General features: G+C 44.9%; 1 protein-coding gene across 6 annotated transcripts in view; it reads left to right on the top strand.

Moving 5' to 3' along the window:
- MACROH2A1 (macroH2A.1 histone) overlaps window positions 1-25,555 on the top strand; it is an 85,346-nt gene that overhangs the window by 47,204 nt on the left and 12,587 nt on the right. For 3 of the 6 annotated variants that reach the window (XM_028103688.2, XM_028103690.2, XM_028103689.2), the window contains exons 5-6: window positions 12,415-12,525; window positions 20,007-20,106. In XM_028103688.2, coding sequence (XP_027959489.1) covers window positions 12,415-12,525; window positions 20,007-20,106 — 211 coding nt within the window. Of the gene's footprint in view, window positions 1-12,414; window positions 12,526-20,006; window positions 20,107-21,844; window positions 21,936-25,555 lie in introns of all 6 variants that reach the window. The other 3 variants (XM_028103692.2, XM_028103693.2, XM_028103691.2) reach the window with 3 other exon arrangements.

Here is a 25,555-nt window from a genome sequence, read left to right as displayed (position 1 = left end):
TGACCACTTTTTAATCAAAAATTTTTTTTCCTTTTGTTATTGAGTTTTGTGAGTTGTTTATATATTCTGGATATTAACCCCTTATCAGATACAGATGTTCTTTGACTTATGATGGGGTTGTATCCTGATAAACCCATTTTAAGTTGAAAATGCATTTAATATACCTAACCTACCAAACATCATAGCTTAGCCTAGCCTACTGTAAATGTGCTCAGAACACTAATTTGCTTACAGTTGGACAAAATCATCTCACAGAAAGCCTATTTTATAAGAAAGTATGGAATATTTCAAGTAGTTTATTAAATACTGTACTTAAAGTGAAAAACAGAATGGTTCTTTGGGTACAGAATGATTCTGTAAGTGTATTAGTCATTTACCCCCATAATTGCGTGGCTGACTGGGCACTGTGGCTAGCTCTTGCTGTCTAGCATCACCAGAGAGTATAGTGCTGCACATCGCTAATCCTAGGAAAAAATCCAAATTTAAATTTGAAGTATGGTTTCTACTGAATGTATATTGCTTTTGCACCACTGTAAAGCTGAAAAATCCAAAGTCAAACCATCGGACATCAGGGACCGTCTGTATATGATTTGCATATTTATCTAAAGGTTGACTTTTCATTTTGTTGATGGTTCCTTTGCTCTGCAGAATCTTTTCAGTTTGTTGTAGTCCCACTGTTTAGTTTGCCTTCGTTGCCTTTGCTTGTGATGCCATATCCAAAAAATCATCACCAAGACCAATAACAAGGAGCTTATGATCTGTTTCCTAGGAATTTCTGGGTTCAGGACTTAACATCCACATGTTTAATCCATTTTGAGTTAATTTTTATGTATGATGTAAAATGTTGGTACAGCTTCATTCTTTTGCATGTGGCTGTCCCATTTTCCCAACACTGTTTAATTGAAGAGACTGTTCTTTCCTCATTGTATATTCTTAGCTTTTTTGTCATGAATTGGTAATATATATGTGGGTTTATTTCTGGGCTCTCCATTCTGTTCCATTGGTCTATGTGTCTGTTTTCATGTTGATACGATACTGCTTTGATTATTATATCTTTGTAATATAATTTGAAATCAGGGAGCATGATGCCTTCTCTTTCGTTTTTTGCCAAGATTACTTTGGCTTTCAGAGTCTTTCGTGATTTCATATAAATCTTAAGATTGTTCTGTTTCCTTGAGAAATGGCATTGGAATTTGATACAGATTGTATTGAATCTATAGATTGCTTTGTTTGGTATGGACATTTTAACAGTTTTAATCCTTCCAATCCATGAGCACAGAATCTCTCTCCATTTATTTGTGTCTTCTTCAATTTCTTTCATTAATGTATTACAGTTTTCAGTGTACAATATATAGTTTTCAGTATATAGTTTTTTGCCTTTTTGGTTAAATTCCTAAGCATTTTATTTCTTTGATGCAATTGTAAATGGGATTGTTTTCTTAATTTCTCTTTCTGATAATTTGTTATTAGCATATGCTAAATGCAACAGAATTCTATATATTAATCTGGTATCCTGTAACTTTATTGAATTCATTTATTCTAACAGGGTTTTGGTGGAGTCTTTAGGGTTTTGTATATATATAATATCATGCTGTTTGCAAATAGTGACAGTTTTACTTCCCTTCTGATTTTGATGCCTTTTCTTTCTTTTTCTTGCCTAATTGCTTTGGCTAGGACTTCTACTACTATATTGAATAAAAGTGGCAAGAATGGGTATTGTTGTCTTATTGGAAACACTCTGAGCACTCATTTTCTCTAATGAGTATGATGTTAGCTTTTGGCTTGGCATTTATGGCCTTTATTATATTTAGGTGTTCCTTCTATACCCAGTTTTTGAGCTTTTGATCATAAATGGATGTTGAATTTTGTCAAATGCTTTTTCTGCATTTGTTGAGGTGATCATACGCTTTTTATCCTTCATTTGTTAATATGGTGTATCACTCTGACGGATATTAAACCACCCTTATATCCCCAGAATAAATCCCACTTGATCATGGTATATGATCCTTTTAATGTATTGTTGAATTCAGTTTGTTTGTATTTTGTTGAGGGTCTTGCATCTGTGTTCATCGTTCATCAGGGATATTGGCCTGTAATTTACTTTTATTATGGCATCCTTGTCTGGTTTTGGTATCAGGGTAATGCGGGCTTTGTAAAGTGAGTTTGGAAGTGTCCTCCTCTTTTATATTTTGGAAGAGTTTGAGAAGGATTGGTATTAATTCTTCTTTAAATGTTTGGTAGAACAATGAAACCTTCCGGTCCTGGACTTTTGTTTGTTGTGAGGTTTTTGATTACTGATTCTATCCCTTTACTAGTAATCCATCTGTTGAGATTTGTATTTTTCTTCATGACTCAGTCTTGTGTGTTGCTAGGATTTGGTCCATTTCTTCCAGGTTGTCCATTTTTTTTGGCGTACAATTTTTCATAGTAGTCTCTTACGATTCTTTGTATTTCTGTAGTGTCATTTGTAACATCTCTTTCATTCCTGATGTTATTTATTTGAATCTTCCGTTTTTTTTCTTGGTGAGTCTAGCCAGAGGTTTGTCGATTTTGTTTATCTTTTCAAAGGGCTAGCTCTTACATTTATTGATCTTTTCTATCTTTAGCCTATTTGTTTCCACTCTGATCTGTGTTATTTCCTTCTTTCTACCAACTTAGGGCTTCATTTGTTTTTTTGTTTTGTTTTGTTTTGTTTTTCTGGTTTCGTCTGGTGTGAGATTTCTCCTGTTTTTTGAAGTAGGCCTGTATTGCTATAAACTTTCCTCTTAGAACTGCTTTTGCTGCATCTCATAAGTTTTGGTATGTTGTATTTCCATCTGTCTCAGGGTATTTCTTGATTCCTCTTTTGATTTCTTCTTTGACCCATTGGTTGTTGAATAGTGTGTAGTTTAATCTCCACATATTTGAATTTTCCAGTTTTTTTCTCATAATTGATATCTGGTCTCTTGGCGCTGTGATCAGAAAAGATGATTGATATGATTTCAGTCTTCTCAAATTTATTAAGACCTGTTTTGTGGCCTAAAATATGACCTGTCCTACAGAATGTTCCATGTGGTTATGAAAGAAATGTGTACTCTGTTATTTTTGGGTGGAAAATGTTCTGAATATATCTGTTAAGTCCACCTGGTCTCATAGGTCATTTAAGGCCAGTGTTTATTGATTTTCTGTCTGGTTGATCTATCTGTTGATAAAAGTGGGGGTATAATATCCCCTATTATTATTGTATTGCTGTCTGTTTCTCCCTTTAGGTCTGTTTGTGTTTGCTTTATATATTTATGTGCTCCTGGATTGGGTGCATAAATGTTTACAATATTTATAAAATACAAAGAGAGATTCTCTTATGTGTCTGACACATTTATCATTACATAATACTCTTTATCTGTTATTGTAGTCTTTGTTTTAAAGAATATTTTGTCTGATATAAGTGTAGCAACCCCCGCTTTCTCTTGGTTTCCATTTGCATGAAAAATCTTTTTCTGTCACTTCACTTTCATTGTGTCTTGTCCTTATAAACTGTGTCTCTTCTGGGGAGCATATTGATGAGTCTTGTGTTTTTATACATTCAGTCACTGTATGTCTTTTGATTGGCGAATTTAGTCTATTTACATTTAAAGTAATTATTGACAGATATGTACTTGTCATTTTGTTAATTGTTTCTGGCCGTTTTGTAATTCCTCTGTTCCTTTGTTCTTCTGTTTCTCTGCCTTTATGATGTGATCATTGTCTTTAGTGGTGTCATCTGTTATGTATCTACTATAGGCTTTGCTTTGTGTTTACCATTAGGCTGATATATAACAACTGATTCACCATCTGTTTTAAGTTGATAATGTAAGTTTGAACACATTCTAAAACTGCATTTTTACCCTCCCTACACTTCATGTTAGTGGTGTCACATTTTATGTCTTTTAATCTCATGTGTCCCTTAACTAATTATTGTACTAATTGTTATTCCACCTCTGTCTTTTAACCTTCATATTAGCTTTATAAGAGATTAAGTCACTACCTTTAGTGTATACTTACCTTTACTAGTGAGAGTTATACGTTCATATATTGTCCTATTACTAAATAGCACCCTTTCTTTTTAGCTTAAACAAGTCCCTTTAACATTTCTACTATGGCCAGTTTAGTGGTGGTGAACTCTTTTGGCTTTTTGCATGTCTGGAAAATTATTTCTCTCTGTTTCAAAGGACACTTTTGCCAGGTAGAGTATTCTTGGTTGGAAGTTTTTTACTTTCAGTACTTTGAATATATTGTGCCACTCCCTTGTGGCCTGCAGATTTCTGCTGAAAAATCTGCTGGTAGTCTAACGGGGGTTCCCTTGTTTGTAACAAGTTGTTTTTCTCTTGCGGCTTTTAAGATTCTCTCCTGGTCTTTAACTTTTGACATTTTAATTACACTGTGTCTTACCATGGGTCTCTTTGGGTTCATCTTTTTTGGAACTCTCTGGGTTTCCTGTCAGGATTTCCTTATTTTTTATGGCTGAATGTTTCCACAGTTCTTTATCCATTCATCTGTCTGTGGACACTTAGATTGTTTCTTTGTGTTGGCTGTCATAAATAATGCTGCTATGATCATGAGGTGCAGTTACCTCTTTGACATAGTATTTTTGTTTCCTGTGGTTATATTCCTAGAAATGGAATTGCTGGATCATATGGATACTACTTTTAAATGTCTGAGGAAGTTTCATACTGTTTTTCATAGTGGTCTACCAGTTTACAATATGGGCAACAACTTTAATGGAGGAGGCCATGAGCAAGTGAATCACTGCTGAAAATCTCCAGTATTAATCATCACAGGCTAAGCCTTATAACTTGGCTTCATAGGCAGCTGCTGACCCGTACCAGGGACACAGGGAAGCTGTCACGGCCCCCTCCTCCCAATACAACCAGCTCTGTTTCTTGAATGCTTGAAATTCTGTCAGTTAAGGCTTTCTTACCTCTAAAAAAAAAATCCAAGTATTTTTGGGCATAAGCACTAAATCCTTATCTACTTATCAACTGCATTCCATTCCCAAGCATTTATTGAGCACCTCCTATATGCCTGGTGTTCAGTGGATAGAGCAGTGATTCTCAAACTTTTTTGCTTGCCTACCTCCTACAACAATTTGAAAACCTTTGTACCTCACACATTTAAAAATTTGACAGCTGAACTTTTGATAATAAATATAAATATCTGTGAAGGATATAATTTTTGATATATAAAAACCACTTCATCACTCATTTAAGTGTATCCAAAGAAATCAAAATACTGTGTTGATTTGGAATACCATCATTTTTTTATTATGTTAATCACCACACATTACATCATTAGTTTTTGATGTAGTGTTCCATGATTCATTGTTTGCATTTAACATCCAGTGCTCCATGCAGAACATGCCCTCTTTATTTATTTATTTATTTTTTTAAAGATTTTATTTATTTATTTGAGAGAGAGAGAATGAGAGACAGCATGAGAGGGAGGAGAGTCAGAGGGAGAAGCAGACTCCCCGCTGAGCAGGGAGCCCGATGTGGGACTCGATCCCGGGACTCCAGGATCATGACCTGAGCCGAAGGCAGTCGCTTAACCAACTGAGCCACCCAGGCGCCCAGAACATGCCCTCTTTAATACCCATCACCAGGCTAACCCATCCCCCTACCCCCCTCCCCTCTAGAACCCTCAGTTTGTTTCTCAGAGTCCATAGTCTCTCATGCTTCGTCTCCCCCTTTGATTCCCCCCCTTCAATATTCCCCCCTGCTATCTTCTTCTTCTTCTTTTATAACATATAATGTATTATTTGTTTAAGACGTACAGGTCTGTGATTCAACAGTCTTACACAATTCACAGTGTTCACCATAGCACATACCCTCCCCAATGTCTGTCACCCAGCCACCCCATCCCTCCCACCCCCCCCACCACTCCAGGAACCCTCAGTTTATTTCCTGAGATTAAGAATTCCTCATATTAGTGAGCTCATACGATACATGTCTTTCTCTGATTGACTTATTCCGCTCAGCATAACACCCTCCAGTTCCATCCATGTCGTTGCAAATGGCAAGATCTCATTCCTTTTGATGGCTGCATAATATTCCATTGTGTATATATACCACCTCTTCTTTATCCATTCATCTGTCGATGGACATCTTGGCTCTCTCCACAGTTTGGCTATTGTGGACATTGCTGCTATAAACATCGGGGTGCGTGTACCCCTTCGGATCCCTACATTTGTATCTTTGGGGTAAATACCCAGTAGTGCAATTGCTGAATCATATGGTAGCTGTATTTTCAACTTTTTGAGGAACCTCCATACTGTTTTCCAGAGTGGTTGCACCAGCTTGCATTCCCACCAACAGTGTAGGAGGGTTCCCCTTTCTCCGCATCCCCGCCAACATCTGTCGTTTCCTGAATTGTTTATTTTAGCCATTCTGACTGGTGTGAGGTGGTATCTCATTGAGTTTTTGATTTGGATTTCCCTGATGTGAGCGATGTTGAGCACTTTGTCATGTGTCTTTTGGGCCATTTGGATGTCTTCTTTGGATAAATGTCTGTTCATGTCTTCTGCCCATTTCTTGATTGGATCATTTGTTCTTTGGGTGTTGCGTTTAATAAGTTCTTTATAGACTTTGGATGCTAGCCCTTTATCTGATATGTCATTTGCAAATATCTTCTCCCATTCTGTCGGTTGTCTTTTGGTTTTGTGGACTGTTTCTTTTGCTGTGCAAAAACTTCTTATCTTGATGAAGTCCCAAGAGTTCATTTTTGCCCTTGCTTCCCTTGCCTTTGGCAATGTGTCTAGGAAGAAGTTGCTGTGGCTGAGGTCGAAGAGGTTGCTGCCTGTGTTCTCCTTCAGGATTTTGATGGACTCCTGTTTCACATTTAGGTCTTTCAACCATTTTTAGTTTATTTTTGTTTGTGTGTGGTGTAAGGAAGTGGTCCAGTTTCATTCTTCTGCATGTAGCTGTCCAATTTTCTCAACACCATTTGTTGAAGAGGCTGTCTTTTTTCCATTGGACATTCTTTTTTTTTTTCTTTAAATATTTTATTTATTTGAGAGAGAGAGAATGAGAGACAGAGAGCATGAGAGGGAAGAGGGTCAGAGGGAGAAGCAGACTCCCCGCCGAGCAGGGAGCCTGATGCGGGACTCGATCCCGGGACTCCAGGATCATGACCTGAGCTGAAGGCAGTCGTTTAACCAACTGAGCCACCCAGGCGCCCTCCATTGGACATTCTTTCCTGCTTTGTCGAAAATTAGTTGACCATAAAGTTGAGGGTCCATTTCTGGGCTCTCTGTTCTGTTCCATTGATCTGTGTGTCTGTTTTTGTGCCAGTACCATACTGTCTTGATGATGACAGCTTTGTAATAGAGCTTGAAGTCCGGAATTGTGATGCCGCCAGCTTTGCTTTTCTTTTTCTTTTTTTTTTTTTTAAAGATTTTATTTATTTATTTGAGAGAGAGAATGAAATAGAGAGAGAGAGCATGAGAGAGGGGAGGGTCCGAGGGAGAAGCACTCACTGCTGAGCAGGGAGCCCGATGCGGCACTCGATCCCAGGACTCCAGGATCATGACCTGAGCCGAAGGCAGTCGCTTAACCAACTGAGCCACCCAGGCACCCCTGCTTTTCTTTTTCAACCTTCCTCTTGCTATTCGGGGTCTTTTCTGGTTCCATACAAATTTTAGGATTATTCCATTTCTTTGAAAAAAGTGGATGGTATTTTGATGGGGATTGCATTGAATGTGTAGATTGCTCTAGGTAGCATTGACATCTTCACAATGTTTATTCTTCCAATCCATGAGCATGGAACGTTTTTCCATTTCTTTGTGTCTTCTTCAATTTCTTTCATGAGTATTTTATAGTTTTCTGAGTACAGATCCTTTGCCTCTTTGGTTAGATTTATTCCTAGCTATCTTATGGTTTTGGGTGCAATTGTAAATGGGATCGACTCCTTAATTTCTCTTTCTTCTGTCTTGGTGGTGGTGTATAGGAATGCCACTGACTAGTGCTAGGACTTCTAGTACTTTGTTGAATAGCAGTGGTGATAGTGGACATCCCTGCCATGTTCCTGACCTTAGGGGGAAAGCTCTCAGTTTTTCCCCATTGAGAATGATATTTGCTGTAGGTTTTTCATAGATGGCTTTTATGATATTGAGGTATGTACCCTCTATCCCTATACTCTGAAGAGTTTTGATGAAGAAAGGATGCTGTACTTTGTCAGATGCTTTTTCTGCATCTATTGAGAGGATCATATGGTTCTTGTTCTTTCTTTTATCAATGTATCACATTGATTGATTTGCGGATGTTGAACCAGCCTTGCAGCCCAGGGATAAATCCCACTTGGTCATGGTGAATAATCCTTTTAATGTACTGTTGGATCCTATTGGCTAGTATTTTGGTGAGAATTTTTGCATCCATGTTCATCAAGGATATTGGTCTGTAATTCTCCTTTTTGATGGGGTCTTTGTCTGGTTTTGGGATCAAGGTAATGGTGGCCTCATAAAATGAGTTTGGAAGTTTTCCTTCCATTTCTATTTTTTGGAACAGTTTCAGGAGAATGGGTATTAATTCTTCTTTAAATGTTTGGTAGAATTCCCCTGGGAAGACATCTGGCCCTGGGTTTTTTGTTGGGAGATTTTTGATGACTGCTTCAATTTCCTTAGTGGTTATAGGTCTGTTCAGGTTTTCTATTTCTTCCTGGTTCAGTTTTGGTAGTTGATACATCTCTAGGAATGCACCCATTTCTTCCAGGTTATCTAATTTGCTGGCATAGAGTTGCCCATAATACGTTCTTATGATTTTCTGTATTTCTTCGGTGTTGGTTGTGATCTCTCCTCTTTCATTCATGATTTTATTTATTTGGGTCATTTCTCTTTTCTTTTTGATAAGTCTGGCCAGGGGTTTATCAATCTTGTTAATTCTTTCAAAGCTAGTTTCCTTGATCTGTTCTACTGTTCTTTTGGTTTCTATTTCATTGATTTCTGCTCTGATCTTTATTACTTCTCTTTTCCTGCTGGGTTTAGGCTTTATTTGCTGCTCTTTCTCCAGCTCCTTTAGGTGTAGGGTTAGGTTGTGTATTTGAGACCTTCCTTGTTTCTTGAGAAAGGCTTGTATTGCTATATACTTTCCTCTTAGGACTGCCTTTGCTGCATCCCAAAGATTTTGAACAGTTGTGTTTTCATTTTCATTTGTTTCCATGAATTTTTTTAATTCTTTAATTTCCTGGTTGACCCATTCATTCTTTAGGAGGATGCTCTTTAGCCTCCATGTATTTGAGTTCGTTCTGACTTTAGTCTTGTGATTGAGTTCTAGTTTCAAAGCGTTGTGGTCTGAAAATATGCAGGGAATGATCCCAGTCTTTTGGTACCAGTTGAGACCTGATTTGTGACCTAGGATGTGATCTGTTCTGGAGAATGTTCCATGGGCACTAGAGAAGAATGTGTGTTCTGTTGCTTTGGGATGGAATGTTCTGAATATATCTGTGAAGTCCATTTGGTCCAGTGTGTCATTTAAAGTCTTTATTTTCTTGTTGATCTTTTGCTTAGATGATCTGTCCATTTCAGTTAGGGGGGTGTTAGAGTCCCCCACTATTATTGTATTGTTGTCAATGTGTTTCTTTGCTTTTGTTATCAATTGGCTTATATAATTGGTTGCTCCCATGTTAGGGGCATAGATATTTAAAATTGTTAGATCTTCTTGTTGGTTAGACCCTTTGAGTAGGATATAGTGTCCTTCCTCATCTCTTATTACAGTCTTTGGTTTAAAATCTAATTCGTCTGATGTAAGGATTGCCGCCCCATCTTTCTTTTGGTGTCCATTAGCATGGTAAATGGTTTTCCACCCCCTCACTTTCAATCTGGGGGTGTCTTTGGGTCTAAAATGAGTCTCTTGCAGACAGCATATCGATGGGTCATGTTTTTTTTATCCAATCTGATACCCTGTGTCTTTTGGGGCATTTAGCTCATTTACATTCAGGGTAACTATTGAAAGATATGAATTTATTGTATTGCCCGTGAGGTGACTGTTACTGTATATTGTCTGTGTTCCTTTCTGGTCTATACCATCATCATTTTAAAAGTATACAGACAAGCTCTTTTTTAACAAGTGGAAAATTCACATTACTTTTCTCCTTGAGCCTGTATATCCCTTTCACTTGTCCCACATAATGTTATCCTAATGCCACACATTTAATGTAGGTGGTAGTATTGTATTGATCTTTACAAGAAATATAAATTTAAAGTTTCTTGGAAAAAAATTTGTGATCATAAAGGCACTAAATGTTATGGATTCTATAGGACTGGATAGTAATCATACTTATTAATACATAATTCATCAAACCAATAAATATTTTACAAATTTAATAACTATTAAGGAAAAAAATATTCTTGGAACTGTATCTTATGGGATAGATGGAGATACAGTTTTTACAATTAACTCAAGTTCATAAGATAGTGACTTATTGCTAAAATGAAACAGGGTTCAGCATCCTGTATTTGTATATTTACAGGTATAAGTACTGGGAATGTCTTGTTCACAAAAAATAAGTGGGAATGGAAAGGATTTTGTGAAAGCAACATCTCTCAGTCCTCTGAACTCTTGAGTTAAGTGCCAACAGTCACCTAGTAATCTGTCATCAATTTGTTTAAATGCATGTTTTATTTTACAATTGTTTTAGATTGACAGAAAAGTTACAGACATTACAGAGAGTTCCTCAGTACCCCTCACGAGGTTCCCCATTGTAACGTCTTCCATCATCCTGGTACATTGGTCACAACTAAGAAACTGGCGTTGGTACATTACTGTGAAGTCTGTCAGTCTGTTCTTCAGTGATCTCTCAGCTGTTAAGTCAATTTGGTATTTCTCCCATTTTGTTGAAAGCACAGAATTAGAAACATCTGAGTAGTGAAAGGATTTGTCACCCTGCCTTTTCCTTTTGTGTTTCCTGGAAAGTATATCAAAAAAGGCTTACTAAGACTTACCACATAACTGTAGGTTATACCTTTCACTGTTGGGTTCTCTTTCACTTTGTCAAATCTGGTATACTGAAAGAATTAGGAAAACCATAATGGTGATCATTTTAACATATCTTTGCTAATGCTGTGTCTCTTGACAAAATGTTTTTTGTATTAGCATTTATATCCAAACCTTGGACTTTCAGATTTAGCTCATTTAATGTACAGAAAATGTTCCAGCTTGGCCATAGAACTTAAACGTTAAAGCAGTCCTTCTTGTTAAAGCAGACTGTAAAACTAGAATATTTTTTCAATGTAAGCAAAAATGTTAATATGTGAATGAATGTGAATCCCTAAATAGGCATGTGGACGGGCACAGACCTTGCCCTGAGTTTGCCCTCCAGAGCCTTCCTTAGGAAGGTGTGGCCATTTGGAATACCTCTCACCCCTGCTTTCTTGGTTTGCTCACACTCAAGCAACCCCGCAAGAATGATGTACTTTAATAACTGGGGGGAAGGGAAAAGGTGGAGTGTCTGAACACAGACTACCATTCATTGTGCCCACTCTCCTCAGTCTATGACATATCTGAATGCAGACATCCCCAAATGAGCCAAAATACCCATTTCTCACATGGTCCTCCTACTTAACAGAAATGCATGAAAGACTTGTAAAGCCCTGTATCCCTACTCCTGGGGTGGCGGGGGGTGGTGGTGCCAGGCCAGTAATGGGAAGCGGGACAAGGGTGGTGGTGCAGGGAGATGGGGCGTGAGACCTCTGTCACAGGTGCCCATCACTCAGGGCAGATCGGTTTCAGGAGAAGTCCGTTAGAAAGTTGATCTGGAAATGAATGGAACCTCTCTGGACGGTATACCTTGCAGGGCTCTTGGGAACCCCAGGGTATACATACTTGAGTCTGGTTGGGCCAAAGAAGAGGCCCAGGAGCTCACTGATAGCCATGCCCGCTCACCAGGGCTCGCCAACAGCCACCGTAGGGATCCTTCTCCCAGGCTGGTTTTCTTGAAGGACAGTCGGGAGGTGTCTTCCCTCCTGGGCTGGGGAAGGTTGGAGGGTTAGGGTCCTTGGTCTTATGTTTAGCTCTTTGAGAACTCGTGATCAGGAACAGTTTGCTTTTTCCCCTCAAACCTGAATAATGTGCACACATCTAGAAAGTAAAGACCCTTAATTAAGGGACATTTAATTGGTCTATGAAAATAGTTGTTGTAGATTATCACTCCACAGTGAAGTTTTGCCTTTAAGTAGCTCTGTTTTGAGATTACAAAGTGATGAAATGACAACACTCTTGGTAGAGCTCCAGGACTTCCCAGAGTCTGCGGCTCCCGCTTTCAGAACGGCCGAAGGCCAGTAGTGCGGTAGTGGCCTGTTTTCTGCAGGATGATGGGCAGGGCCCGGGAGCCACCTCCCTGTTAGAACAGCCCAGATTCCTTGGGTGTCTGCCTGTGCGGGCCTCCTAGTGACTCTTGTATTTGTGCAAGAAGAAGCAGGGGGAAGTCAGCAAGGCCGCCAGCGCCGACAGCACCACCGAGGGGACGCCGGCCGACGGCTTCACGGTCCTCTCCACCAAGAGCCTCTTCCTCGGCCAGAAGGTAGGCAGACGCGCGGCCTCGGTCGGCTCATGGCCCTGGGACAGATGGGTGGAGGCCACCTCTGCTGCGGGAAGGCCCTGGGATTCCCGGAGGCCACGCCTGGCCTGGTGGGTGCAGGTGGAGGAGTGGGCGGCCGGGGCTGGTGGGGTGGCCTCAGGGAGGGCCGCAGCAGGAGCGCTGTGGGGGGCTCTCTCGGAGGGTGGGATGAGGAGATAGTGCTAAGAAGAGGGAAGGCTGCTCCTGGACGGGGGGTGGGGAGGGGTGCTTCTGGACAGCCTGGGGTTGGTCTGTGGAAGGAGCTGCTAAGGTGGGACCAACGGGTCATCAGGTAGCCCCGGCCAGAAAAACAGCCCAAAGTCAAAGCTGGGTCTCGGAAAAGGAAAGGTCTAGCAGGCAGCCCGCTCACTGTGGTGGGCCCTGCAGGCAGAGCCTCTGATCGGGGGCGGGATTGTTTCTAGATGTCCTTAGGTAACGGGTACACTGAGCCACCTCTCGACTCCTCAAGCCAATCTTTTGTTTGTTTTAACCGTGGGCACTGTATTTTCAGCCATCCCAGTGATGCAGCTTTGCCAGGACGCCATGGTTTTGTAAAAGATGATTCACTTTTGTTCAAAATAAAAATGATGCAAAGGCTTTTAAGACCTGAGAGTGAGAGTTAATATTTCTCTATTGACACCAAAAAAAGGGGGGTGGGGTTTGGAGAGAGGGAATTCCACTTCTCTTAATTTTTTAATCCTCCATGAAAGAAAATGAAAGGCATGAATTTGACCTTCCGTGTAAATTGCTTTGTGGCTAACAACTTGGTTCTGAAGCTGCATCATTTTTACAACCTCACTGTCAATTTTCTTTCGCATCTCAAGTGACACAGCCCTCCTGCTCCTGCCTTGCAAATGCTCCTTCTCCCCCCCCCCCCCTTCCTGTCCTGATTGCACTCAGGCTCTCATGATGCAATTCCTGTGGTGGACCCTGTGTTCCAGCAAATCACCATCGCAGCTGACATTTTATAACCATTATCTGTATTTTGTATGCATTTTTCAAAGGAAAAAAAATCAGAGCTTGTCATCTTAAGGTCTGGGGTTTTGAAAGTTTTCGTTGAAGGTATTTTTGATTTATTTAAAAAGACGTCAACTCAGCAGTGAAGGCAACCACCTGGGTCTACTTTCACACCCTTTAACATGTCCTTTGGGTCATATATCGGACGTTAAGGTGAACCGTCGTCCCAGTCGCTGTGGTGTGAACTCAAGTGTGAACACCCGTGCTGCTCAGGAGCAGCTCCAGTGTGCTTTAGATCCCCGGTGCAGACCATCCGCCGGGCTCGCAAGCCTGCGGAGCAGGGAGAGCAGTTCAGTCCCTCCCGCTTTCCCCACAGTCCCTCAGCACTCCCCTGCCCTGACCCTGGCCTCTCCCTTCCCCGTGTGGTTCTTGCTGCCCCCGGCCGGCCACCCCAAAGCCAGCCTGCTCTCAGAACGCCTCACACGCCCCGTACTGGCTAAGTCAGGTATTTTCAGAGTAGCCGCACTCAGCCACACCAATGTCCACGTGCAGATGGATGCCCTCGTCGATCTTGAGACTGGGGTCTTGTCCGAGCTCTGCTGCATGGGCGCTCTGGAGAGGAGGTGGCACAGGCCGCACACAGCGGGCCAGTTCCTCTGCAACCGAGCAGCACCCTCTTCCCCACCGTGTGGGGGACACCTGGTCTCAGGACCGGCTGCCACAGGCACAACAGCCCCACAAAGTACAAACCAGCCAGTTCTGATGGGACTCCGTTCAGGGGTGGGGAGTCCAGAAAGCTCTAGAGAAGTACTGATACTTTGTCATAACCTACAGGGGCATCATTTAGCGTTCTTTAAGAAACAAACACCGAAGAAGTAGACTTGACAGAGAAACTCATGTGCCCGTTACCGATGTCCTGGCTTTGGAAGGGAGCTTCTGGAAGGATGGGTTGAGCTAAACCCGGGGTAAAATGGCCAGCTGTCAGGGAGCTGAGTGCAGACCCAGACAGACCAGCCATCTGCTTTCCCACGTCACCCAGTTAGATGTCATCAGGGAGAATAGGCACTGAGCTACCGCGCAGCTGCGCTCCACGGTATGTGTGCTTCCAGATTAATGACCCGAGGTTCGCACATCCTGGCCGAGGTCGCCCCAAATCCGGGACCGCACATGCCCTTGAGCAGGGGAAACCACATCTCCCTTCAGGTCCGCCAGGGCCCCAGCGTCAGAAAGCAGTGTGTCAGCAGCCCTTCCTGGATCCCTGGGGCCCTGAGGGGTGACGTGCAGCAAGTGTTGCTCTTTGGGAGCATTACTTGCCAGCAGTACTTTCTGGCCCTTGATGGGCTATTACCGTGGGGTGAAAGTCATGGCATATAATGCAAAAAGGGCAAGAGTCCTAACACTGACGTGACTTTTCCCCGCAAAGCGCATTTTAAAATGTCATTCTTACAGACAATAGTTTTGACTTAGATTTTTGGAAATGTCCTAAAAAGGGTACCTGAAAAGGAAGACTGGATAGTACCCGGTATTCTCTGAATCTGGTTTTCCCCTCTGTGACCGTGAAACCGATGCTTGAATCTTGCAAGCAAGCTGACGGTGGAGAAAGGTGATACGGTGCCCTGCACAGCCCTGCCAGGCCTGGTTGCTAAGCTACTCGCAAGAGAAGCCGGCCCAGGGCTGAGGAGTCTGGGATTTCATTATTGTTGATGATCAAGTCTCAGGAGTAATAATCATCCTCATGACTCTTTTACCCAGTGTTCACACACATTGTTGTTGAATTGTTTTCGAAAAGCAGACAGTGCTGTGAATCTGAATCCACCAAATGTTTTTGCTTTGTGGTTCAACAGAGATTCGCAGCTTCCTCTCAGAGATTTAAAAACCTGGGTCTTCCAATGTGTACTTCTGTAAGTCTGGGTCAGTGGCAGTAAATGATTTCAGGCTTTCTGGGTAGGGTCAGTATTATTTGGAGGAGCAGGGAAGGCAGCATGAGAAGGCTGTGAGTGAGTCCCCACGCCCCCCAGACTGTCAGGATCCGAGCCGCAGCTTGTAAGCCGCGGAAGGCAGGGGTGGCGTACCGTGGGTTTTCTCCCTCACAGACACACACACCTGACTCCCAGGGGCTAGAGCACTGTCAGGAGAGAGGGAGCAATTAAAGCGGCAGTGAGGAGGGAAGGGTCGATGCCCTCTTTCTACCCTACAGCTGACGATTGGTGTCTGAGACGCATGAACAGTGCTGGCTCACTCCTGGGCCTCCAGCAGTGCCCACCTGTGTCCTTGTCTTTGTGTGACACGTTCTAAGCCAGAGACCCACCACATGCCACCATCAGACCTGAGGCCTTTGGGAGAATTGAAGCTGGGGATGTGTGCAGGGTAGGCAGCAGGGCACAGATAAAGGAAGCCCCTTCATCCCAGAGGCTGGGCAGGCCTGGGCTGCAGAGAAAACATGGTTCGCCATCAGGGGCTACAAACGGTTTTATGGAACACCTCACCCTTTCTATCTACCTTGGTTTAAGTGGACTTTGGGGACAGGAAGAGAGTGACATTTTATAGGCCTAGCACAAGGAAATACAGCTGGTCAGTCTTCTCCCTTCCTTGTCCATCATGAGGGCATGAGAGACACCAAAATTGGACAATTACAGGCTAGATCCAACATGTCACTCAGCTACTGTTTATCAAATACTTTCATTTCCTAAAATTGAGTTTTTAACAATATATAAAAAAAATCGGATTCCTGTAGCCAGGTAGGTCATGTCAAGGCATAGCCCATACATAGTCCGTCTAGTAGTTCCAAGCCACGGCTTCTTCCCTGTCACTGGCAAGGTGCCTCCTGACCTGCCAGGAGTGGTGGGAGCCAGCCTTCCTTCCAGGAGGCCAGGTTTTCCCTGAGCCACCTCAGGTCTAAGCCAGGCCAAGGGCCCAGGTCCTGAGCTCTGGCATTTCCGTTAGCCCTACTTTAAGAGAAGGGAGATGTTCATTTCACCTCAGAGTTGTTGGGATGTTTGACATTCAAGTCCAGCTCTGTTTGTGTGCCTATAGCAGCCTGAGCACCATCTCAGGCATCGTGTGGCGCTCAGGGCTGAGAGACAGCCCACGCTCCGCCTTCCAGGAGCTTCTAGTAATGAGTTCACTCATGAGTAGAGAACAAGGACTGACATGGACCTAACCACTAGAGGGAAGATGTGGGGCATAAAAGACGGAGATACTGGCTGTAGCTGAGATTAATCAGGGCCCAGAAGTGGAAGGGTCTTACAGGACACTTGGCTAAGTCCCCTTCTTCCAGTTCCATAGCCACGTAGGACCCCCTTCTGCTCTGTAATTGGCAGTCCCCCTTGGTCACTCTCAACAGTGGCCAGCAATCTTCAGATATTTTAAATTCCCCGTACTGGGATTTAAAACTTAGTTTTCCGTCATTTCCAATGATAAGACAAAGGAGTAGTGACCTTTTTCAAATTCTGAAATCATCAGTGACACCCCCACCCCCAGCCTCCCAGAGAATCAGAGAGACTATGCACAGAGCCCGGAAATCTTGCTCCCCGGCCGCCCTGCTCTGTGTTGCGCTGCAGACAGCCACGTGGTCCCTGGGGGAGGAGCGGCTGGGACTTCCTAGGACTGGCCGTCTTTCCTGGTCCTACCAGGTCGATTTGTGTGTAGCCACGGGACTGCAGGATCCTTGTCAGACCTCTGCACACATGGCCTATTTGTATGTCATGCTCACAGGGTTTCTTCTCCTGTCCAGGGGGAGCTATGGCCTTTGTTCTTGACCATTTCACTGTTGGCTTCTGTCCACTGGCCTGCCTGCCCAAGCCAAGCTGGTTACCCATGTGTCTCTCCAAAGTGCCTGCAGCAGTTTGTCCTCTGCCTTCCCAACCCATTCCTCTCCTGGACATACACACATAGTAATCCCCCCACCCCAAACATGCTTTATAGTCCAGAGGTGGTTTTTAAAAAAATATTTCGATGTATTTAACCGCAGCAAAATTGTTCTGCGGCTCAGACCCTCAGCCTGAGGACTTGTGCTGAGCCTGGTGCACAGTGAACATAGGCGGAAAAGCAAGAGTCAGATGTGGGGGGCGAATGAGACAGTACTCGGTTAGTCAGGAGTTCTCCTGGCTGATGGTAGTGGCCCCCCGAGGTGCAGTGTTCTGGGCTTCCAAGAGTGGGGCACCTCTTGTCAGGAAGGTGAGGAGTCCAGAGGGAACTGGGAATTCTCCAAGGAACTTGTTCTGTTTGCAACCACTCCCTCACTTCAGCAAAGCCATGAAACTCCCCGCTGCCCGCCCCCACCCCACCCTGCAGTTTCTCCAGAGATCCCATTCCCCAGGCAGAGTCAGAGACTGTCTTCTGGGGTCTTCTCAGCTAGCTGAATCAAAGCCCATGGAAATAGCGGGTTTTCCAATGAGGTACTTGCAAATATAAGTTCAGAAGCATCTATACTGTTGGGAAAAAAAATACGTGTGAATTTTAGGGATTTGAACATGTATATTTTTAAACAAACAAGAAAGGAAACTCATAGATCCCTTAAAAATACACTCATCCATACCACACCAAGTCAAGTGTTGCTTTCCCTTTTTTTTCCTTTCCCTTCTTCCCTCAACAACCTCCTGCTACTTCACAGTGTAGGGTTTTGGGGTTGTTTTTGGGGTGGGGAGGCAGGGAGTATTAGCTTAATTTGAGTTTTTATAAACAGCATTTGCTTAAAGTTAGATGCAAAGATGCAATACTTACATGATATCATAATCAAACCCTTTACCTTGTCCTGAATCCTGACCATTCACTTGCCTTCCTGGAGCGCCCCCTCCCCCTTCAGTCTGCGCGCAACCACACCCCTTCTCCCGGAATGCAGCACTTAGCGCCCTCCGCCTGATGCTGTTCTCTGCCCCTGTCCCTGCCCCAGAGCCTGCAGTGCCAATAGCTCCACTGTGTGAGGTCTCCCCCTCAGTGGGCTTCCTCCAGCTTCAGGGATGTTGGTGGCCCCTAAACCATCCTGCAGTGCTGGGAACCAGACCCCAGGAAGTCCCCGTGGAGAAAACTTCTTCCTCTCCCACCTTCCAGCTCTAACTAGAAATGGAGCCCACTGCCCTGTGGCAGGGCCTGGCTAAGTCTTTCCCCAGCCCAGCGTATGACCAGATTCATTTCCCCAAGTGCTTTCTCACAGAGGATGAGTTTTGGTTTAAGCGGGTTCATTTTTTTGAGAATCTGCTGAGTGCTTCTGGGAATGAGAAATGTGGGTTTATATTTCTGGTGCTTATAGAGTGTCAGGTTTTCTGTTTGGTTTTGTTTTCAACGAAACATTTGGCCCCAGAAATTCAGTGCCTTGGAGCCAAGTTGCCAAGGGCCTCCCTGCCAAGGGTCTGCACACGGCCCTCTCGTCCGAGTGCGCGCCTGGACAAAGGCTCCTGCCCTGCTGGGTCCTGCGGCTGCAGGCAACTCTTCCAGCCTCCATCGCAGTTCATCCTGGGCGCCAGCTCCTCTGGGGTCTGCTTGGGCATTGCTCTTTGCTGCAGCTGTTAGGAATTCATGTCACTGAAGGATAAGCATCTTAACTGAGAGAGAGAGAGAGAGAGAGCGAGCACGCGCGCGAGCACTTTGGTGCAGGTATTTGTACCTAAGAACAGGAAGGGAACAAGGGTAGGACCCGGGACAGTAGTACTGGGCCAGCTAATTCTTCTTACCCCTCTGACAGCTGAATCTAGAATTCAGGGCTCCTCTCAGCCAGAGGGTTGCCATAGCAATGGGATAACTGTGAGGAGGGAGCACATTCAGTGGCTCTTCAGAAAGAGCCAGTTGGTTTCATGCTCATGAAACTGGGGGAAATCCTAGACCCAGTGGGGCCCCAACAAAGTGTAACACTTGAGGAGACACCGTCGTGCTCGAGAACTGCTCTTTCTCTCCCTGGCTCTCACCAGAACTTCAGCATCACATGACTAATAGGCATGCAAAATTAGATGTCTCTAAGCAACAGACTACCTCCTCTTGGCCCCCTCTGGGCAGGGCAGCGGAGCCAGCCGGCCAGGAGTCAGGGTGAGGGGAACAGCCTTAAAGACCCATGGCCCCTTGGAGGAGAACAGCAGAGCTACTAGGGCTTTCCCAAACCAGCTAGGACTTGTGTACCATCCCAGGGCTCAAAGAGGAGGTCACATATACCGCCCGCACCCCGGCGGTGAGTACTCTTGATTCTGGGTCCTGCTAGCAGCTGTACTTCGCTTCTTCAAAGGGGAGTGGATCCGCCGGTCCACATGGCTTATGCCTCCCTTTTGCCCCAAGCTTCACCCAGCAGGTCCTGGACCCTCAGCCTAGCTTGCTTCCTTCCAGCATCCTGAGCAGCACCCGAATCTTGTTTGAGACGGATTCATTTTAGCCAGCGACTCCCCATTCCCCTGTGTGCCCAGTGCACCTGGAGCGTCCACTGCCCTTCATCTGTATCCCAAGGCTCACTTCTCTGTGACTTCCCGGCTGTCCTGTTATTTCCCACCTCATGCTTTTCTTTTCAGCTGAACCTTATTCACAGTGAAATCAGTAATTTAGCCGGCTTTGAGGTGGAGGCCATAATCAATCCTACCAATGCTGACATTGACCTTAAAGATGACCTAGGTAATTGGGGATGGGGTTTGGCACTGCCAGCTGTCAGATGAAAAGTTATGGAACCCAGAATTTAGGCTCCTCATCTTCTCAAACTTCAGGTGGGCAAGCCAAATTCCCAAATCCAAGATGGACATTGGAGGGTAAACCCTGAATGTTTACTCACTCCGAGCCATTTCAAATGGAAATGTCTGATGACGTTTCATTAAGTGCAATTGGCTACTTTCCCCTTGATTGTCAATAGATTGCCATCTAAATTCTCTTCCATAGTGATCATACTGACTGCTGGTTACTTGGGAGGGATTTTTTAAAAATGTGTTTGTTTTTTTTTAGAACTGAAAGATCTCAGGTTGCTACAAAATGATAGTTTCTCCATTTAAGCCTTAATTAGAAATGACAAAGCTTGAACGCACTTGAAAAGGAAAAGACAAACTGCATCCGTATATTGTTGTCTTGACTCCACCAGCAAATTGGTTTCCCCCAAATTTACCACCTACTCAGTTTTTTCTACAACCGAAAACAGTATATGGCTGCATGCCAACTTTATGAATTATTTGATTATTAGAGGATGATACTAAACAGAAGGGCAGCATCTCTGTCTGAGTGAGTTCCTACAGAGGAAAACTCTGCCCCAGAGCCATGGTGTCTCCATGGCTCGGGGCAAGCGAAGAGGTACCCCTCAGGTGTCCCAGTCTGTGGCTTGATGTTTGCACAGAGGAACTGTCAGCTCAGGGACTCAGTGGAGGCTCCTGTCCACTTAGCTGTGAGCCCTGCCAGGGGCAGCAGATGAGCAGATGCCCACTGGGGCAGCCTCCTGCCTGATGCTGACCTAGGTATGTTTTAAAAGCCTTTCATTCCCACCTTTGGCTACCTTTGTCAGGTGGCAGCATCTCTTACTGGCAGAGATGCTCATTCTAGAGCCTGGGCCCAACCCTCACAAACTAGGTATAATTGTGGGCTGGAAACAAGGGAACAGGGACTCAAGAATGCCCTGCCCGAACTCATTTTCCATCCATATACTTTCTTTGTACAGATATTTTCTGTAAAAAAAAAAAAAAAAAACAAAAGCCACAAGCTAGAAAAAGCAGGGATCGTATCCAAAGTACATTTTATATGTAAAATACATGAAAATAAGATGGACTCGAATAAATGGCAGACCTGGAAAAATATTTGTGCACATTGAAGGGGATGATAAAGGCAGTTCTCTATGCACACATACTGTTTTCTTGGTGTTCAAGAGATGTCCCTCGCAGACAAAACGATGCGTGTCCCAAGACTAAAACTGCAGCCCTGAAAGCTTCGGCCGACAAAATGGAGAAACTTGTCGTTGTGGTTGGCCTGATAGTCCACTTTTTTTTTTTAAACAGATGCCATGTTTTTAGTAGTCTTCTCAGCGGGGTACCAGTTTTGTAGGCTTTTGCGAAGTGAAATGGGGCATTCGTTGTTTTGTTATTTCTTTTAATCTTTGGAAATGATCTCATGTGTGTGTTTCTCTTTTTTTGGACATGTCATTCAAATGTTTAATTTAAACATGTCACATTTGATATTCCTCCTCCTCCTCCTCCTCCTCCTCCTCCTCCTCCGCCTCACCCCCATCCACATGTGCGCACACTTCGTGGACTGATTGCCCCTTGGGCTCATATGTTGGAATCGACCAGGTAGGCCAGCCCTGCCATTGGGCATTAGTAAATGTGCCTGTGCGTGGGTCTCGGTCCAACACAGTTGATATACATTTGTTTACCTGTTATAGTTGCAAGTTGTACAGGCTGACATTGCCTCGATCGACAGTGATGCTGTCGTTCACCCGACAAACACTGACTTCTACACCGGTGGTGAAGTAGGTAATGCCTAGCCGGGTGCTGCCGAGTGTGTGTGTGCATGGTCAGTCGGCCGCCGCAGACAGCTTGATCCTTTGACAGCTAATGCAGGGCTGCATTCATTTCACACTTCCAGCTGTCCTGACCTTCCCAAGGTCTCCCGTCCCTGGGCTGTGAACACGAGAAACCACAGCTAGTTGTCAGCCAGGGTGCATCACGCAGCTCCCAGGTGGGGCACACTTCTGGTTTGGGAACTGGTTCGGCAACATCATTTCGGCATTTGCTTCACGAGGCACAGCTTTGTTGGAGACTGGGTTCACCCTCGATTTCAGCTGCGAGGGGGATGCAGCCAGGTGGGCCGAGTGGCTTCCAAGACCACTTCGGTGCTGTCTGTGGACCAGACACACACGGATGCCAGGGCACAGGTCTCTGTTCCCCCGACCCCCACCCCCACTTCAATGTCAGAAGCACGCTTCCCTGAAGATGGCCTTAAAGCCTCAGGGGCATGTTGAGAACACACTGGGCTTCTCAGACTTTAGCTGCACAAAAGTCATCTCATTCTGGTGTGGGATCCCTAGACGATCCTAGACCCAGAGAGCCCCTTTCTGTTCACTTGGCTTGTGGCGCTCACCAGCAGAGGGCGGGGTGGGGGAGACACAGGGTCAGACTGCGAGCCCGCACTGCAGCTGCAGACTTGCATGAATGGCGGGGAGTACCCTGCTTGAAGAATATGCTGCCGGGCTTCCGTGACCAGGGGGCCGGTCCGGATGTTTTGGCAAGAAGGCACAGGGTTAGAGCTAGGTGGCAGGGGCTTGAATCCCAGCCTTGCCGTTTACCAGTTATGAGGGCTGGGCAAGTGACAACTCCTCAGTGCCTTGGTTTCCCTATCGATGAAAGAGTGATCATGATGAGAAGGACGTTCTTATAAGCAAAGCACCTTGTTTTGTGCCTGCCCCATGATGGGTGCTTCCTGCCTGGTCTCACCCTCATGTGCAACTAGGGTTTTACCAGTAGGTGTGCCTGTCCCGAGAGCAGCACGCTGGCTGTAGATTTGAACACCACTTCCTAACGCAGTGCCCTTTCTAAGAAAGGGCAAAAGTGAAGTCAGCCTGGAGGCTGAGGCTCCCGGGATTTTCCCGAGTGTCCCAGACACTGGAAGTACAAACAGTGTAGCCATTTGAGGCTGTCCAGCTCTGTTTAGTGTCACTAGCAAAGTCTGCCCTAGCTACCGCGATTTGGGCTGGTTGCTCTCCTGGGCATTTTGGATCTCAGACGTGGATGGAAAAGACACACTGGCCACTGGCTGGGAAGTTGGGACTCGCTAAGGCGTCCTGGCCAAAATGAAATCAGGCTGTAGGCAATTAAAATAAACTCCACTTTCACAAGATCTTGGAGGAGTTTAAGAGCTCCTAAGTCAGGCAGCTTAAGAGAAAGATACTCCCTTTCTTAACCAAATGAAAACTTGATGGGAGGGAAGTACTTATTTGGAGGAAAATAAACAGATCGGCAAAGGGCTTATCTTTCTGCCAGGAGTGACTAAGGCCTGGGTTCACCCTGCCATCCAGGACTTGGGATGAAATGGGAATGAGCAAGCTCCCAGGGCAAAAGGTAGAGCTGGAGGCTCTGAGATGGGGCAGGAGCGAGTTTTGGGGTGACAACCTAGTCCTTCCAGAACCATGATCACAACTGGTCTCCTCAGAATCGTGACAGTGCTAATCCTTTGCCCTGTGATGTGCTTGCCCTCGCCCCCCCGCCACCCCCCCCAAGATGTACAGGGGAGGCACGATTAGCCTCGGTGACCTCGCCGTCACCTGGCTCCGAGAGCTTGCCCAAGGTCACGTGTCACATCACTCACAGACACTGTCACAGCTGGAAAAGAACCTCAGCTGGTCTAGACAGCTTTACTGGCCGAGGAGGACCCCAAATGACTGTTCTGGAACCCAGGTCTTCCAAAGCTCACCTCAGTGCTTTTTCTCAGTGAACCAGTCCAGACTAGTAGTGAACCCACCTATCTTTTACATTTTCCAAAAACAATGACAAACCAGATTCCTTCGTGGTCTCAATTGGTGCTAGCTCCCACTTGGATGTGTGAGAGGGGAAAAGAGGAAGCTAGGACATTTCTCCCACTGGGTGTGAAATTCCTGAGACCCCGAGACTGCTGGAAGAAGGAATGCCAGTGCAGGAATGCTTAGCCCCGTGATTAACTCTTTCCCATCACAGTTCTTTCTAACAGTGAAATAGACCACAGGCTTAGCCTGACATTTGTCCAAGCCTAAATTTTCGCTTAGGCTGTTTTGAACACTGATACTTATGCCTGCTTTCTAAGCATGAAATAATGTTCTTGTTCTCATGGGAGTAACACATGTTTACGCTTGGGGGCAAAGAAGCCAATTGCTTTACGATTAACCCTGAAGTGGAGCCTAAAAAGCAAGAGTCTTCCATGATGAGTGTTGACAATACAGTTGAAATGGGCCTGTTTCTTGTTACAAAGTACACGTGTGTCTACATGAACATGTGCATACATATGTGTGTGTAGGGGTCCCGTCCTGATCGCGGTGATTGCCTGCAACCTAGGGTTCAATTTTTAAGTTTGGGAAATGCATTGAGTGTATTTTAACTTGCAAGTTTCACTTCTAATTAAAGCAAGATTTAATTACAAGTAAAAATTTTAAAGTAAACACTCTTCCTAAGATGAAACACCTTTAATGCTACATCAGCCCATTTTCTTAATACCATATGCTTTAGAAAGGAGTTGGCAGTATTAATACAGTACTGATTTTACTTTGCCTTCCAAATTTCTCAGTTTGCCCCCAAAGAGCATGTCTGATAGAGAATGCAGACCTAACATAGCTCCGCGTAGAGCAGACTTGTTTCCCTCCCTGGAGCTTGAGAACCCGTCAGCAGGGAAGGCCAGGCCAGGCGTGGTGGACAGCAGTGTTTGGGACCCAGCAGATTCAGACTTAAAGGTTCATTTTCCTCAGTTGCATGATCTCCCGAGTGAACCCGTAATTGGGCCTCACTCCCCCGGGTCGTCTCCTTCAAGTCTGCACTTCCTGCAGCATGGAGGTGGCCATGGGGCCTGACCCTGCTCCCTCACGCCCACTCAGCCACCCTCTGTGATGCTGGCCTTTGTCAGGAATGTGCAGCAGATGCCAGAGTGGTTAGAAGTCTCTGGAGTGGATGTATTTTCCCCTCCTGAGTGCTGTGCCATTTAAAGCGCCCGTGACTGCTTTACAACACAGGCGAAGGCGTGAGGGTATAGAGTCTCGGCTAATGGGGGATGTTGGCTTCCCTTCCAAAGCATCCCATGCTAATCTCTCCCCAAAAAGCTGGGCCTTCTCTCAGACATCTGAGGGCTCCCCCTGGGTGACGGCCTGCTGGTCACGTGCATTCATGCACCCCAGACTTGCTGCCAGTCAGTGCCTGCGGTTCCCCCTGGTGCTGATGGGTGACCGTGCCCGGGCTGTGTGTGCTTCCTTCCCGATACTTCCCGGGGTTAGTTCGCTCCTCTAGAGCCAGTCGGCCAGGTTCCTCTAAGATAAACAGACCTAGTCACAAAAGCGTGAATAATCCAAAGAGAATTTGGGCCGGTGCACTCCGATGCGCCCTGACTGACACCGCAATGTGCCAAGTGCAGCTTAGGA

This window comes from Eumetopias jubatus, unplaced genomic scaffold (assembly GCF_037043125.1).
Source record: "Eumetopias jubatus isolate StellerSeaLion01/CBP00866 unplaced genomic scaffold, mEumJub1_p1.0 scaffold_5, whole genome shotgun sequence".
Classification (NCBI taxonomy): domain Eukaryota; kingdom Metazoa; phylum Chordata; class Mammalia; order Carnivora; family Otariidae; genus Eumetopias; species Eumetopias jubatus.
The sequence above is the reverse complement of the archived record's forward strand: the minus strand, read 5'-3'. Positions and strand labels throughout refer to the sequence as shown.